This window comes from Phyllopteryx taeniolatus, chromosome 22 (assembly GCF_024500385.1).
Source record: "Phyllopteryx taeniolatus isolate TA_2022b chromosome 22, UOR_Ptae_1.2, whole genome shotgun sequence".
NCBI classification, from domain to species: domain Eukaryota; kingdom Metazoa; phylum Chordata; class Actinopteri; order Syngnathiformes; family Syngnathidae; genus Phyllopteryx; species Phyllopteryx taeniolatus.
Window position 1 is genome coordinate 9,345,460 of NC_084523.1, and position 14,877 is coordinate 9,360,336.

A 14,877-nucleotide genomic window follows, 5' to 3' on the forward strand; every position below is an offset into this window, starting at 1 on the left:
GGTCGTCCTTGGTAGCAGCTAGAAGGCAGCGTGCGTGTGCGTGCGCGTGCGTGTGTGTGTGTTAGAAGTGAGCTCATCTAGTGGTGTGTCGGGACCCAGCTGGTCGCCCCGCAGCCCCCTCCCCCTCGTACCCTCTGGCCCCCCGAACCCGGCCAATAAGCACAGGAGGTCTTTTCCAGCATGTACACACTCTTGCAGCTATCATGAATTTCTCAATCTCTCTTTGAACCTTTCTGATGTTTTTCGTGTTAAAAAGTGTGCCCCCTTAGACCCCTGCGTCCACAGAGGAATTCCTTTTGTGGAAGTTGCCGCGAGAGGCTCCGGATGACGAGGGCCGGCAGGCGTGGCCAGAGCGCCGCCGATGCCTGAAAGCCCCGAGGCTCGGAGTAATACTTATCTGGGAATTTCTCCACTGGTATGCTAGTCCAGGGCTGAGAGAGGGCACTTTTGTGGTCCGCGCTGTTGGGTAAAAGCAGTCTTTGTGGCTAAAAAAGCAAAATAAATCTACACAGAGGAACGCCGGGAAAGGCAATCGGTGCCTCAAGGCTGTTTGGCCTTCAATTGGTTTCTTTTTCGTATTCCAAATTGTCTCCAAAAGAAATAATAATCAGTTTCAGTGGTTCAACTTTTGCCTTCAAAAAACCTTGACATGTCTACGAGTCGCATTTTAGCGGCTTGATTGTCATTAAGTATGAAACGTTTACATTAATGGAGGATTTTTGTTTTGTTTTGGGTGTGGCAAACATAAATATTAAAAGCCAATTAAATAGATAATTAAAGTAAGAATGTTATGTATTTATTCAAAAGTGAAATGATTTCTTACATTTCCCATTCATTTTATCATTTCAAACTACAATTTCCTTTGCAAAGATAAACATACGAGTAATTTGTGGAGGTTTTTTTTTGGAGCACCAAAATTAAAGGAAGCCAATCAAATGGATAATTAGTCAAGTCAAATGAGTCAAAAATACATGAATGAAAATGTGAACTATTTTACTTTTGCATGAATGTGAATGAATCCATTGTGAGCAGATGAGCAGGCCATCTGGTCATTTCTGATGGCGACATGGAGCTTTTTCCAATGGATGCCGTTTGATTGGACAGTCGTTTGTCGGCCAATCAAACGGCGCATCCATTGTTTGGGTCATCACGGCTTTTTCCCAAGCTTCTACGTGTCCTGTCAGGATTGGTTGACGTTTGGACAGCCACGAACTAGGGGTGCCCGATTTATCGCTTTTGATTAATTAATTTGACTGTGTTTGTCAGGACGATTTTTAATCAATTAAAAATCCAGCCAGTCAACTTAGCAGTTTGGTCGCTGTATTTAGGGACTTTTCCAAGCCATCTAGCTAACTAACTAGTTAAGAAACGGACATAAAAAAACAAAACATTTTCACATTGTTTTTATGCATGATAAGAGAGGATATAAAGGATGTCATGTTGTAAAGAAAAAAAAATTCTCTCCAACTTAAGGGGGAAAAAAAAATCTTGTTTAGAATAATTGAATTTTCATTTCCTTTTCACGATATGCCAAGAGGAAAAAAATGGATTAAAATTGTATTTTTGTGTGGGTGGGGGGTAATTGTTTTTGTCAGGCCATATCACCCAGTCCTACCACAAATTGTGCCTTCATGCTTTTTTTGGGGGGTTTTGTTTGTTTTCTATAACTGTCCCCCATCTTGTGGGCTTCGTGCGCGACAAAGCACCGGCTAAACAGGTTTGAATGATGTCTGCTGGAACGTGACTCACTGCCGCTTTGAATGCGCCACTGTGTGCAGCAAAATGGCCTTTATCGATTCATTCAGTTGACAGGACGCATCCGTCTCCCTCCTTGACCACTGAGTGCATTTCCATATCATTTCATGCTAACTGACTTTAGCTTAGCTCTACTCATCCATTGGTCATCTTACTGCTTGAGTCACGAAGCAACATTTGAGTTATGCGTGAGCTTAAAAAGGTGGGGGGAAAAAAAAGAAAGAGAAATAAAGGTACTGTAATGCCTTCGTGTGTAGGTAAGGAGAGCGACGGCCGCTGACGCTCTTTTATAGAACGGGACAAATAGTCAAACACACAAATACAAAATGACGACACTCGACTCCAGCTGCGGATGGCACTCACTAGGCCACGCCTCTTAAAGGCACACAAATACTACAGCATGTACAGTAATGACACTTTGGAAAAACAGTTTATTTCTGTACTACATTCTCATGTTCTTTTAAACGGGGAAAATGTATTTGTTGTGAGTAAAGTTTGTTTGTTGTTTGTCGAGGCTGTTACACTTTTTGTCCCTTGCCTAATATGTTCTGCCTGGGAACACGAATAATCATAATACATAATGGCCCCTGTGTTTGGTTCTTATTTGTAGGTGTAGTTTTGAAGAAGGAAGAAGGAACGAGGAAAAATGGACTCAAACTTTCGCACTTTTTTGTTTGACGTCTGTGCTCTCGAGCGTGTGATTGTCCTCCGGGCACATTTAAGTCCTCCGGTTGGGTAAATACAGAGCCGTCATTGCTTTTGAAATATCTTTTTGTTGTTGTCCACCTGTAGCTGAAGACGTTCCCCACGAGCACACACGCGTGAGATAAGCTCAGCGCAGATACTCTGCAGCCTTGGCCATCTACGGCCGTGCAAACCAACCAAATTTGGACAAGGATTGCAGGCAGATAGACGTGTGCCCTGAACGTAAGGCCACTCGGTGTGTGTGTGTGTGTGTGTTGGCAATGACTTTGTTGCCATAGCAACCCCAACAGAGAGAGAGAGAGAGAGAGACAGTCCAGGCGCTGTGTTGAAGGATAGTGGCTGAGTGGGATTTTTATGAGTGCGCTGTGGTAATTGCAAGGCTTTGCGTTCACGTGTTTATTGTCTAAGCTGTATAATATCGGGGAGCCGTTGGTACGTCGAGCTCGCAGTGTTTTCATCATTTTCTCTGGGTACGCCACACATCCCAAAAACATGAATTGAAAAAGAATTTTGAATGCTTCTTTGTCAAAACGTGCTCTGACAATTGACTAGCGACTCGGGATGCAACATTACCGCTGCCAAGTCCGCCTACTTACATTTGACACCTGATAATGCCTTTGTCTTACCGTTGAGATAAAAAAATGTTTTATTGGAATCAATTATTGTTCAGGATAAAAAGAAACCCATTCACTTTCATTCACAAAGTGTACCTGAACGCAGCTCACGTGGCTGTTAGGTGAATGCCAATGGCGGCTGCCAGCATAATTCCACTAGAAACGTATGGAAAAATAACACGGAAACAAACAAAGTCCAAAAAAAACCGCAGGGCTGCATGGAGTAACCGACAGCACGTTTCCATCTACACAGTGCACGAAAAACTGCAAATGAGTTCATAGTGGAAAGTGTTTCCGTCTGCAAAAGGTCACTTTATAAGGTGACGCAGATCAGGGTAATTAACAAAAGCCGTTATGAGAATTTTACGTGATGAAATAAAAAAACACGAGCAGGATATTAACACCTAATTATCAGTTATTCCGGGCCACCAAATAAACATGACTCAGCACTTTGCTGACATGGCTCCTAGCAGAAAGGTACTAACAGGCCGCCGGTGTGGTATCGGAGCGGCCAGTATTGGAGCGTTTTTACGAGTACCGATGCTGTAAAGAGGTACATTATCAGCTGCTGACCGGTCCGTTGACGGTCTATGTGTCCTCACATCGGGTTGTAGTATAGTGATTCCCAGTCCAATTTCACTGAATTGCTCCGAAAGTTACTGATTTACGACAACTAATGCGTCTTTTTGTGCCGTTTTGTGAGCCTTGGCTCAATAATGGTCGGGGAAAAAATGGCGGAGTGTCCTGCAAAGTGACTGAAGAAGCATCTCTTTCCTGTATTCCTCCCCCCCAGGCGTGCATAGACGACAACCCGGACATGGTGACGTTCCTGGTGGCGCACGGGGCCAGCATCAACCAACCCGACAACGAGGGCTGGATCCCCCTCCACGCCGCCGCGTCCTGCGGGTACCTGGGCATCGCAGAGTGAGTGGCGTACCCGTGACAACGCAACACATCCCCTTTTTTTCTTTTGCGGCCAGCCGTACGGCATCGAGGAGATCGAGGTCACTTACTCCTTTTCAGGGAGGAGGACCGACGTTATCAGGAGGATATCGAAACGGGCTAAAGGGAGAGCTCCGTTCCCATTTCATGACCTGATTTACTGGAGCCGTACGGCCGGGCTGCACATTTAGCTTACATTGTTTGGGAGAGAAATTCATCTGCTATTCACAAGCGCTGGAGAGTGGAAACGAGAAGCGGAGCCACGAGTGAAAGCAAAAGGTCAAGTCGCTGGTCAGACTGGTGACTAATGGAGACATTGTGTCACGGAGGGAAGAAGAAGAAGGAGGAGGAGGAGGAGGCGGCCCGTTTTAGCCAGCAAACAACAACTTGGGACCACAAAGCAGCCAATGTAGAGATGCTAACCGAGAGGTCAAGGGGCAAAGTGTGGCCCGGGGGTCCATTTCGTTCTTTATTCAGATCCTTTACTTTGAGATTTCTGTCATATTTGACGCATTAATGTAGCCATTTTAGGTTTGAGTTACATGTATTTATTTGATTTTTCTGTTTTTGATCTCATGAAATAATTGAGTTGATTTACCCATCCGTGAGGTTTCCCAAGGATTTGTTGAATTAATTTTCACACATTTATTCGACACTCACTCTACAAATGACCTGGCCCATCTCTCCATTTTACAAATCAGATGTGGCGTGTAAAAAGAAGTTTGAATGTCTGTGTAAAAAGTTTTTTTGTAAGTGCAAACATATCAGTCTCATTTTTAAATGTATAATTTTATTTATATTCAATTCTAATTTTCCAAAATATAATGCAATAAGCTTGTCCAATTTTACTAATATTTTTCATTTTACAGTTTAATATGACAGGACTCTTAATAGTATACTATGCCCCCTCCATGTAATTTCGGATCATTATGGCACTTTTGCAGTGTATATTTCCAAGGTTCAGTGTTGGCTTTTGACATGGTACGAACTCTACTGTACATGCAGTAACCTACCCTTTTGTATACTATTTAAAAGTGATTCTGCATCCTAATAACCAGTGAATAGACGCAAGCAGCCCCGACGGTGTCGCCACCTCTTTTTCGCCACCCTCGTTCCCTCCACCGCCGGCATCGTTAGAAAACGTGTCGTCGTGTGTCGGCCGGCAGGTACCTCATCGGCCACGGGGCCAGCGTGGGCGTGGTGAACAGCGAGGGCGAGACGCCGCTGGACATCGCCGAGGAGGAGGCCATGGAGGAGCTCCTGCAGAACGAGATCAACCGGCAAGGTACGGACGGACGCAACAAACACGGAATGTTAATGCTATTATTTTATAGGTGGCTATTTTTAGGAGGCGGTTTGAAGGTGAAGCGTTAGCCACTTGAATGGCGCTGGTTTGTAAAAGCGGAGAGCAGATATGGATTCGGGGCCCCGTCCAGGCCTGTCATGCACGTATGAGTATGTGTTGCTCGCTTCTCATTGACTGTCGGTCACCTGCTTTTTCCACCCGCTTGCAAAATAGCAACTTCTCTGAAAAGTCACATCTTTTCTAATCTTGGCCTCTGACTGTACGCTGTGGAAAGGCATGCGTGCAGGAGTTTGTTGCACAAGAACAAACCCGTCAAGCGCCACGAGAAGGAAAAATCATTTGCTGTCCAATTTGACTTCCAGTAGGTGTAGGTTGGATGGTTTTTGAGAGGACAAAATCGACTCGTTCGGGACCGTAGAAATACGATTTGCACGTCGTCGCTGTCGGCCAGAAACCCAGTATGTCCAAATGCGGTCAGTTACATTTTTTTGTTATCAATCAGTATGATTGGTCAGTCCCCACGTCGCCTGTCTTCCTTTTAAGATGCATCATCCGTCGCTCCCCGTATGTCAGCTGCGATCTGCTCAAGTGGGTATTCTGAGCGAGCAGCGGCTGCCGTCTTTCGTTTGGAGATGCCTGACGACGCCATGGCGGGAAAGTCTCTGGTGCGCGAGAAGAAACCAGCGGCGGCGTTACGCAACAGGCTGTTTTGTAATGCGATTTTGTTGACAACTCTTGGTTCGAGATGCATATTATAATGTGTATCATGCATGGACACACGACTTCTTTTTTGGTCCACTGAATTTTGGCTTCATCATTCCGGGTGCTCAGGTGGACGATGTGCTGTTTTCTTGTTTGAAAAGAAAAAAAAAAAAGTCAGCAGCTTTGAACTGCTGCCAATTCCTCTGCCGGCTGGCTGGCTGGCTTCTTTGTGCAGTCCTACTTAGAGGCCATTAGGCTCCCTGCTTTTTATAGACGCTGTGTAGGCAACTTCCCAAGAGATCACAGGGACAACCTACCAGGCCAACGCAACGCAGCGCAGCGCAGCGCTCCGTTGCCCCGACGTCTTGTATTGTTGCACACTTTGTAGCCTCAGCGTCATTCTCGCGTATGGATGTCGAAGAGCTGATTAGCACGGATCCCGATGCAACGTTTCACTTGTTGCAGGATGCTAGCATCAGAATGTTTCATGTGCAGCCTCTAGTTGGGAGCAAAGAGGGAAGGAAGGTAGGAGAGGAGAAGAAAAAAAGCAGGACTTAGGGGAAGAAAGGCAGGAAAGAAGGAAGAATCCAAGACTAAAAACTCAGAAGGAAGGAAGGAGGTCAGGATGGAAGAGATGCCAGGAAAAAATGTGGGAATGGAATCAAATAAACATCAAGTGTACGGCAACTGTTGGCCTTCCCTATATTGAAACGACTATTTGACTTGTTTGTTGATGTTCTGAACCCTGAGGGAAGAATATCTTGGGATCCAAATAAGCGATACCTTTTTTTTCCCCCTCAGCATTCCTTGAGAGAGGCCGATATGACAATAGGTTGGCTTCCTCCTCAAGTCGCTGTTTTTGTGTCGTAACACTCAGCTGACAATTCGATAGCGTTTTCCGCCGATTTAGTGTCGTGAGCGGACCAGGTGTCGTGAGAGACGACGCAGGCCTGTGCGGTGTATCGCGGCGACACATTGACCCACTTGACTGGCCGCTAACTCACCGTCACGCTGACAGAACGTGCTGCAAACCACAACGCGCACCCGGAAGTTCAACACAAGCGACACAAAATTACAGCTTGTTGTTGTTGCTTCCACACAGGCGTGGACATCGAGGCGGCCCGCAAGGAGGAGGAGCGCGTCATGCTGCGAGACGCTCGCCAGTGGGTCAACAGCGGCCAGATCCAGGACATCCGGCACGCCAAATCCGGAGGAACGGCGCTCCACGTCGCCGCCGCCAAGGGCTACGTGGAGGTTTTAAAGTAAGCGCTCGGGCCCCGACGCCCGGCTGGCTCTCCGTGGGCTGTCGATGCGTGCGCGATGCCGGAGGATCGTAGCCGTCCGTCCATCTGGTCCGGGAAGCCGGCCGGGATGCTCCACTGCCACAGATATAGCCACCATCTCCGATGGTCAGTTAATGAGACAATGCTACAAATTGGATTGCATTGCATTGCCTGGTCTTGCATTTGGCTCTTAAAACCAGTGACTCCAAACTACTTTGGCGCGAGAGGTCATCACGTGTGCCGTGGGAAATGATCCAATTTCCCCTTAAATGATGCGGAAATTCTTTATTTACCACAAATCATTTATCTTTGTTCATTTATCTATCTATGCCAGTGACAAATAGTGACTGGCAGAACAATTAATCGCTCTTGCACTAGATGACAGAAGTGTAACCACCCATTGCTATTCATACACACAATAATTAGTGGTTGAACCGACTCGTCGACGCATCAATTTTGCCACTCCGCAATGACCGATTAATCGCAAATCACGTGTTTGGCATTGACGTGTTACGCCTCACTGAAATCAACGGCTCGGGGCTTTCCGCAGAAAGGAATTTTTTTGGTTTTGTTTCTTTCAGCCTTTAACTGCCCCTCCTGCACGCTTTAAACACATTTGTAACCATGTTGTAATCATATTTCAACAAACACAAAAAAAATGATGAATGGTTATTTGTATTATTTTTTTTTTTATATTGTACAGGCTTTTAATCCAAGCAGGGTATGATGTAAATATTAAGGACTACGACGGGTGGACTCCGCTACACGCGGCGGCGCACTGGGGCAAGGAGGAGGCCTGCAGGATACTGGTGGAGAACCTTTGCGACATGGACGTCATCAATAAAATGGTTTGTGGCCCAAACATTCACACCACGTTCTTCATTTACGTTTTGTCAACTTGTGACTTTCCACCAGGGCCAGACGCCTTTTGACGTCTCGGACGAAGACGTTCTGGGATACTTGGAAGAGCTGCAAAAGAAACAAAATCTGGTACGGGTTACTCAAAATGCTGCTAATCTGGTGAAAGGTTAAGTCTCATTTTCAGTCGTTATTGCAGCTGATAAGTGAGAAGAAGGAAGACAAGAAGTCCCCACTGATTGAAACCACCACCACGGGGGACAACAACCAACCACTGAAACCACTCAAGAGGTAATCAAAGTGAGGCGATGCCACTTATTTGTCACGATGTGGCTCTAACGGCGCTAAAACGCCTGCGCCGCAGCAAAGAAATGCTACTGCTGGAGCCAGAGAAGACCGCCCCGCGGATCGAGACCCTGGAGCCCGAGAAGGTGGACGAGGAGGAGGAGGAAGAGGAGGGCAAAAAGGACGAGTCCAGCTGTTCCAGCGAGGAGGAGGAGGAGGAAGATTCGGAGTCGGAGAACGAAGCGGGTACGTTTCCGTTCATCTTTGAGCTCGGGCCGGTTCGAGGTTACCGTCCGTCGGCCGAAGATCCATCGAGCCGTGAGGAAAGAGCAGAGGAAAGGTCACTGAGGTTAATTGAAAGTGAAAGAAGGATGGCAAACCCGTTACAAATGGCGAGAAGTTCATGTGGGGGGGGGGAATTGGTGGAATAAAGCAAAACCTTTTAATGTCATTGTAGGGTTTGGAGATTTTTTGTTTTGTTTTGTTTAGTTTTTTTACTTAGTGGCTTCTAGAAAAATCCATTTCAAATCGGAAATCAGATTGTGGGGAAAACAATCTGAGATTGTCTTCCAAGGCCATATCGCCCAGGCCGATGTCATTGTCATTGTCTTTTTCTAGAAGCAAAGGGGAAAAATGGATGCAAATCATATTTTGATGAAATTCAATTGGCCAGCCCTACTTTGAGCGCTGATTTACGCTTGTCATAAGCTGGCTAACCGCAACTTCTTCTTTGTAGATAAGAGCAAACCCTCGGCGTCCGTGGGCAACAGCACGACGCCCGCCCGGGGCGGCATCACCGGGTCCTCTCCCGCCAGTCCTACCAACCAGCTGACCGGCCCCTCGTCGCCCACTAAGAAGGTACAACGCACCGAGTCAACGTTTGCTTAAAAAAGCCTGGCGGCGTCCAAACCAAACGCGCTGAGCTTGAAGTGCATCGGGTTTTTCGGACGAACGAGACGCAAGCGACATTTCTGCAGGATGTTAACATCTGCAGGCTAACAAGTGGAGCGTGCTCGGAAGTGCCAGGGCGTGCGTGGCATCTTTGTAGCTGCTGCCCTCTGCTGGCAAAAATAACACATAGAGAGATGATTATTCATTTCTCAGTTCAAACAAGTTCTGATGATGTTTTATTGGGTGGGGGGGGGGGGGGGGGGGGGGGACTCGAGCTCACCAAGTGGTCTTGAATGAATTTGAAAGACAGATGTGTGGGAGTATTTTTTTATTTTTTATTTTTCCCAACAGTACTACCTTTCCATGTGCTATTTGGAACTGAAGGTTTGCTAACCAATGTGTTGGTGTACCTGCAGTGGTCTGCCAATTGCATGCCTCCTCCTCCTCCATTATTGCAAAGGCTGCTTTTATTGTATTTGAGATGATTCACACTGGTCGGGTGCCGTTTCTTATTCTCAGCTTCTTTTTCATGCAAATCTTTGTTTTTGGTTTTTGTTTTTTGGAAATCCTCCTTTGAAGCCTGGTAACCCACACATCCATCTTCGATGGAAGAAAATGTCCCAATGACACAATGTTTCCAGAGTTTGGCACTTGGCAGTAATGTTTGTGTGGCGTTAATAGACCTCAAACAAAAAGTCTGTCCTTGATACAAAGTGTTTCTTTTGCCGCTGCTTCAGTCTTACCCTCTTAACCTCCTCCTTGCTCTCTCTCTCCCCATTTGTTTTTCTCTTTCTTTCTGTCCGCGCCTGCTGGCTCTGTGCCTTTGGTTGGCTTTAGTTTGATTATGTTGCCCCCCTCATGCCCGTGGCCGAGCCCGGCTGTCCCGCATTGTGGCGTCAAGGCTTGCGCAAAACTGGCATTTCTCTAGTGCCCAAAAAAGCCACGGTGAGGCCAGTTTGGTGGTGTGCGCCGGAGTTTTCTTTTCTCAAATGCACCTCAACTAAACACGCCCTCCTTCCCCTTCTAACCATCCTGGCTGTTCTGGGTTCCACTGACACTCACTCATCAAACCCACTTAGATTTTCACTTTTTCTGAAATCCGTGTATGCGGAATTGTGCTGTCACTTTGTGTTGTTGTGGCTTCCGTCTATTTGTGAGCGCAATCACAATGTTGGTTTGATAGAATTGCCATGAAGCAGAGGTGGGAGACTCCGAGTCGGCCATTTTAGGGCTCGCGTGGCGAAAACTGAAAGCCTCGACTTGAACGGTAGCCGGTCCAACCTGAACTAATCTCTGTCAGTTTGTGTTTGATTGAGAAGACAAAGTAGAGCGGTTTGGGACCATTAAATGAAAAGTCGACTTGCTTGCTTGAAAATCCAGTGTGGACTCCACTTGACTTGCTTGATTTTTGCCCCAGTGACTTGGGTCTTGTTTGAATCTTAAAGTTTAAGACTTGAGACTCGAGATTTACACCGCGTCGCTGTCGGGCAGAAACCTAGTATGTCCAAATATGGTCGATTTGCATTTTTTTGTTACAATTTAGTACTACGTTGTCTGTTGTTTTTACACTTACTTACTACCAATTTAAAGTGCTGAAAATAGCTTGAGAAGAATGAACTCACTTGGACACAGTGTTGTAAAACTCCGCCTCTTCCCTCAGTCTGTGGGAGCCGGGTGGCACTATGTCGCCTCAAGATTGAAAGTCTGGATGTTTTTTTGTTTTTTTTTTGAGACAACTGGCGAAAATAGGTTAGATACATTTGAGCAAGCCTGTTTTGTTAAACATGGAAAGTCATGAAGCTAAGTTTGCATACAGTCATTTTTGCCCATTACACTTCTCGGTCAGCTCATCGTTTTATTTATTTCATCAATCATGGTTGTTAGACGTTTGAAAAAGAATTTAGGAAGAAGAAGTTATCCACAGTCGGTTGCGTTTGTTTGCTTTCTTGAAAAGTAGCGATTTTGGAGATGCGAGGATTCCACCCGACAGCGGCGATATGTAACTTGCTCCCACCTCTGCCATGAAATGAGAAGTACAATTTGTCTGGAAAGATGTGATCCTCTTAACTGGCATGTCCCAAAAACCCAATTCTTAACCTGAATGACTTATTTTACTAAATGTACCCCCCCCCCCCCCAAAAAAAAGGAAGGCTTGAGACTGAACATTCCATCCCGCTTCCCAGGTCGCCACCCAACCCGCCGCCAAGGTCTCGGCCAAAGTGGAGGAGGAGCGCAAGGACGAGTCGCCGGCGTCGTGGCGCCTGGGCCTGCGGAAGACGGGCAGCTACGGGGCGCTGGCGGAGATCACGGCCACCAAAGAGGCGCAGCGGGAGAAGGACACCACCACGGGGGTGATGCGCTCGGCCTCCAGCCCGCGCCTCTCCTCCTCGCTGGACAACAAAGACAAAGAGAAGGTCTGCACTCGTAGGGCGCACCCCTAAAGATTGAGCGTTCACTGAATTAAAGGAGCAAACGTTCTCCAGGAGAAGGACAAGGGAACTCGGCTCGCCTACGTGGCACCAACCATTCCCAGGAGACTGGCCAGTACATCGGACATCGACGAGAAGGAAAACAGGTGAGAAACCGTAGCCAAAAGGGTCAAGTCATTCATAGATGAAGCAAAAAACCCAAAAATGGGCACAACAGCAGTAATAGTCCCACGATGACGACAACGATACTGGTTTGCTCCCATATTTTAAAATGACATTCATCTTTCATGTAATTATGATGAATGAAGCTTAATAAAGCAAATGAAATGCATGTTAAAGATAAACATGTTTATTTTACAACAAATGAATGAGCCCAATTATGATGAAACGTAACGCACGGGGCTCTATTCAAGCTTGAATTGCCACTGCTGGTAAGAACGTAAGCGCGGCGTGTGCCTTGGCAGGGACTCTGCCGCGCTGATCCGTAGCGGCTCCTACACCCGGCGGCGCTGGGACGATGACCTGAAGAACAGCGAAGGGACCACCTCCACAAACAGAACCTCCAGCTACCAGCGGAGGTTAGCCGCCACCGCCACTGGCATCCCGAGACTTAAAAGCGGGAGATGCTTCTTGTTCTCTTGTGCACATTTTGCCGAGGTCATCATGTTGTCATGCTTCCGTGAAAATTGCTTTCACGACGTATGTTGCATTCGCGTCACGTCGGGGGGTTTTCATGGGTCAAATTGAGCGAAAACTCTGCCAACCGCTGGCTCAAAGGCTTTTTCTTTTTTCTTTGGATTAGATCACATAGTACACTCAAATACAGGAACCCTTTTCGATACTAAATTAAATAAAAGTTATGTTCTAGTGTAGTATCTGTGATTTTGAATGTGTAATATAAGGCGTAAGGAATGAGTGAATGATTCCAAACGCAGCCACTTCACCACAAACTTTATATGTGACATGAATGCAACAAGAGTGTGTCACCCATATATGTGTTTGTCTGTTCTATATATTGTGTGTGTGTGTGTGTGTATATATCTTGATGTATATGTGTGTGCGCGCGTCTCCACTGCTAAAATGCTTCTTCCACCCGCCTGCCAACCGCCCGCCAGCACGTCCCACACGCTAGCGCTAGGGCGGAGCGGCAGCACGCGGGACGTGCCGGCAAAGTCTTCGTCCACCTCCAGCTTGGACCCTAACACCTGTCACACTAAACCCTGGCAGCCGCCCGCCTCCCACTACCAGTCGTACAGCATTTACCGCAGGTACACCCATATGCCCGCTGCTGTCGGGCCACTTCCTGTTTGTATGCTCTGAGACGTCTGCTATTAACGGCAGCCTTTTGCTTATTGTTGTTTTTCACACCTGAATACAAATAAAAAGAGCTAGCCAGTTTGTGCTGAATATAATGTACTTAAGCGTAGTATGGAAGTTACTTCCTGCTACCGATGACATTTTCTCCTTTACAGCCACTGACAACAAGCAAGTTTTGGTTTGTCCATCACTTTCCGCATTTGTCCACCCCGTAGCGGCTCTTTCGGCAGACGATACGACGCCTTGAGCTCCTCGACGACCGCCACCACCCCCGCCTCCACCTTGTCCTCCTGGTCCTCCTCCACCACCACCACCACAACAACCACCACCACCACCACCTCATCATCGGTTACCTCGCCCACCGGGCACCGCGGCCTGGGCTCCGCCTCCACCCGCGCTGGCTCCGCCGGTCTCACCAGCAGGTAAGGCGGACGTCAGCGGGTTTCCCTAAAGTTTACATATCTGCACCGCAGCCGGTCGTTTGCTTCCTGCAGATATTTGGTCATCTCGCTCGAATGTCTCCCAACAGGTACTGGTCAGAGGAGAGCGCAGAGAGGGAAAAGGACAAGGAGCGGGAGTCGGCCACGGTCATCCCCACCATAAACACTGGCTCTACCACCACCGCCATCGGCACGTCCGGCATTAACACCGCCACCACGGGCACGGGCCCCGAACGACGCAGGTAAGGAAAATCTGGTCAGAAATGAGACACACAACCCTTGCAGACGACTGAAAATGTTTACAATTGCCTATGTTGATGGTTGAAACCCTAAATCTGTCCGAAAACACTTAAATATCATTTCACACTCTTTTTCTAACATTAATGAGCCCTTTTCAAAGGCTTTGGACCCAGTGACACACAGACGCACTCCGATTACTCGATTATTCGATAGCCCTACTTGCATCACGCTGCTGTTTGCTGTCAAGTTGGCCGTCTGTTAAGTGGTGTCGACTCCCCTGCGCCATCTTAAGGCGTGTGGAAAGAGCACCGAAATGCACGATAGGTGTGTTTTCCAACAAAACTGGTGTCATGTTTTGGAATGAGGCACCTGAGGCTCGCGCCACCTATCCTTAAATGGCCTTTGCTTCCCTCAAGGCTGCCCAAATGACTTCATGGAAAATGTTTTTGTATCATCTTTGTATATTCTTTTTTCCCAATCATTTCTTTTTTTATTTTTAGGTCATACCTGACACCCGTACGGGACGAGGAGTCCGAGTCCCAGCGGAAAGCTCGCTCCAGGCAGGCCCGCCAGTCGAGGAGGTCCACGCAGGTGTGTTAATTGAAGCCTCGCCTGAGCAAAAACATCAGGAAAAAAATTATTTTTCCTCGCAGGGCGTCACTCTGACCGACCTGCAAGAGGCCGAGAAGACCATCGGCAGGAGTCGCACCCCGAAGAGCCGCGAGGAGGAGAAGCAGGACAAGGAGAAGCAGGAGGAGAAGAAGGAGTACGAATCCAAGGAGGACGACTACCGACCAAAGTATCGCAGCTTTGAAGACGTACGTTCCCCACGCGCCTTCCTTGTATCCTCGCGTGACTTTCCAGCACTTAACCGGCCGGGCCTTCCTCTGGTTCCCATCAGCGCTACCGCATCTCCTCCACCACCTCGTCGTCCTCCATTTCCACGCTCAGCACTGCCTCGGCCCCGTCTTACTCCAGCACCGCGTTGACCTCCAGCTCCGGCTGCCTCAACAGGCCCAACAGCCTGACGGGCATCACCTCCTCCTACAGCCGCTCCTCCAGGGACACCGAGAAAGGTCCGCGCACCTCTCGCGACGCCGATAGCGAGCG

At 47.6% G+C, this 14,877-nt stretch overlaps 1 protein-coding gene across 14 annotated transcripts in view; it reads left to right on the forward strand.

Moving 5' to 3' along the window:
* Window positions 1–14,877, forward strand: part of ppp1r12a (protein phosphatase 1, regulatory subunit 12A) — a 29,344-nt gene that overhangs the window by 7,729 nt on the left and 6,738 nt on the right. For 8 of the 14 annotated variants that reach the window (XM_061761425.1, XM_061761426.1, XM_061761417.1 and 5 more), the window contains exons 2-19: window positions 3,868–3,998; window positions 5,183–5,301; window positions 7,127–7,286; window positions 8,011–8,155; window positions 8,223–8,297; window positions 8,365–8,456; window positions 8,530–8,696; window positions 9,187–9,308; window positions 10,179–10,286; window positions 11,525–11,755; window positions 11,825–11,916; window positions 12,235–12,348; window positions 12,886–13,038; window positions 13,303–13,509; window positions 13,617–13,769; window positions 14,268–14,358; window positions 14,421–14,585; window positions 14,669–14,843. In XM_061761425.1, coding sequence (XP_061617409.1) covers window positions 3,868–3,998; window positions 5,183–5,301; window positions 7,127–7,286; window positions 8,011–8,155; window positions 8,223–8,297; window positions 8,365–8,456; window positions 8,530–8,696; window positions 9,187–9,308; window positions 10,179–10,286; window positions 11,525–11,755; window positions 11,825–11,916; window positions 12,235–12,348; window positions 12,886–13,038; window positions 13,303–13,509; window positions 13,617–13,769; window positions 14,268–14,358; window positions 14,421–14,585; window positions 14,669–14,843 — 2,500 coding nt within the window. Of the gene's footprint in view, window positions 1–2,535; window positions 2,683–3,867; window positions 3,999–5,182; window positions 5,302–7,126; window positions 7,287–8,010; window positions 8,156–8,222; window positions 8,298–8,364; window positions 8,457–8,529; window positions 8,697–9,186; window positions 9,309–10,178; window positions 10,287–11,524; window positions 11,756–11,824; window positions 11,917–12,234; window positions 12,349–12,885; window positions 13,039–13,302; window positions 13,510–13,616; window positions 13,770–14,267; window positions 14,359–14,420; window positions 14,586–14,668; window positions 14,844–14,877 lie in introns of those variants that run through there. The other 6 variants (XM_061761428.1, XM_061761429.1, XM_061761422.1 and 3 more) reach the window with 4 other exon arrangements.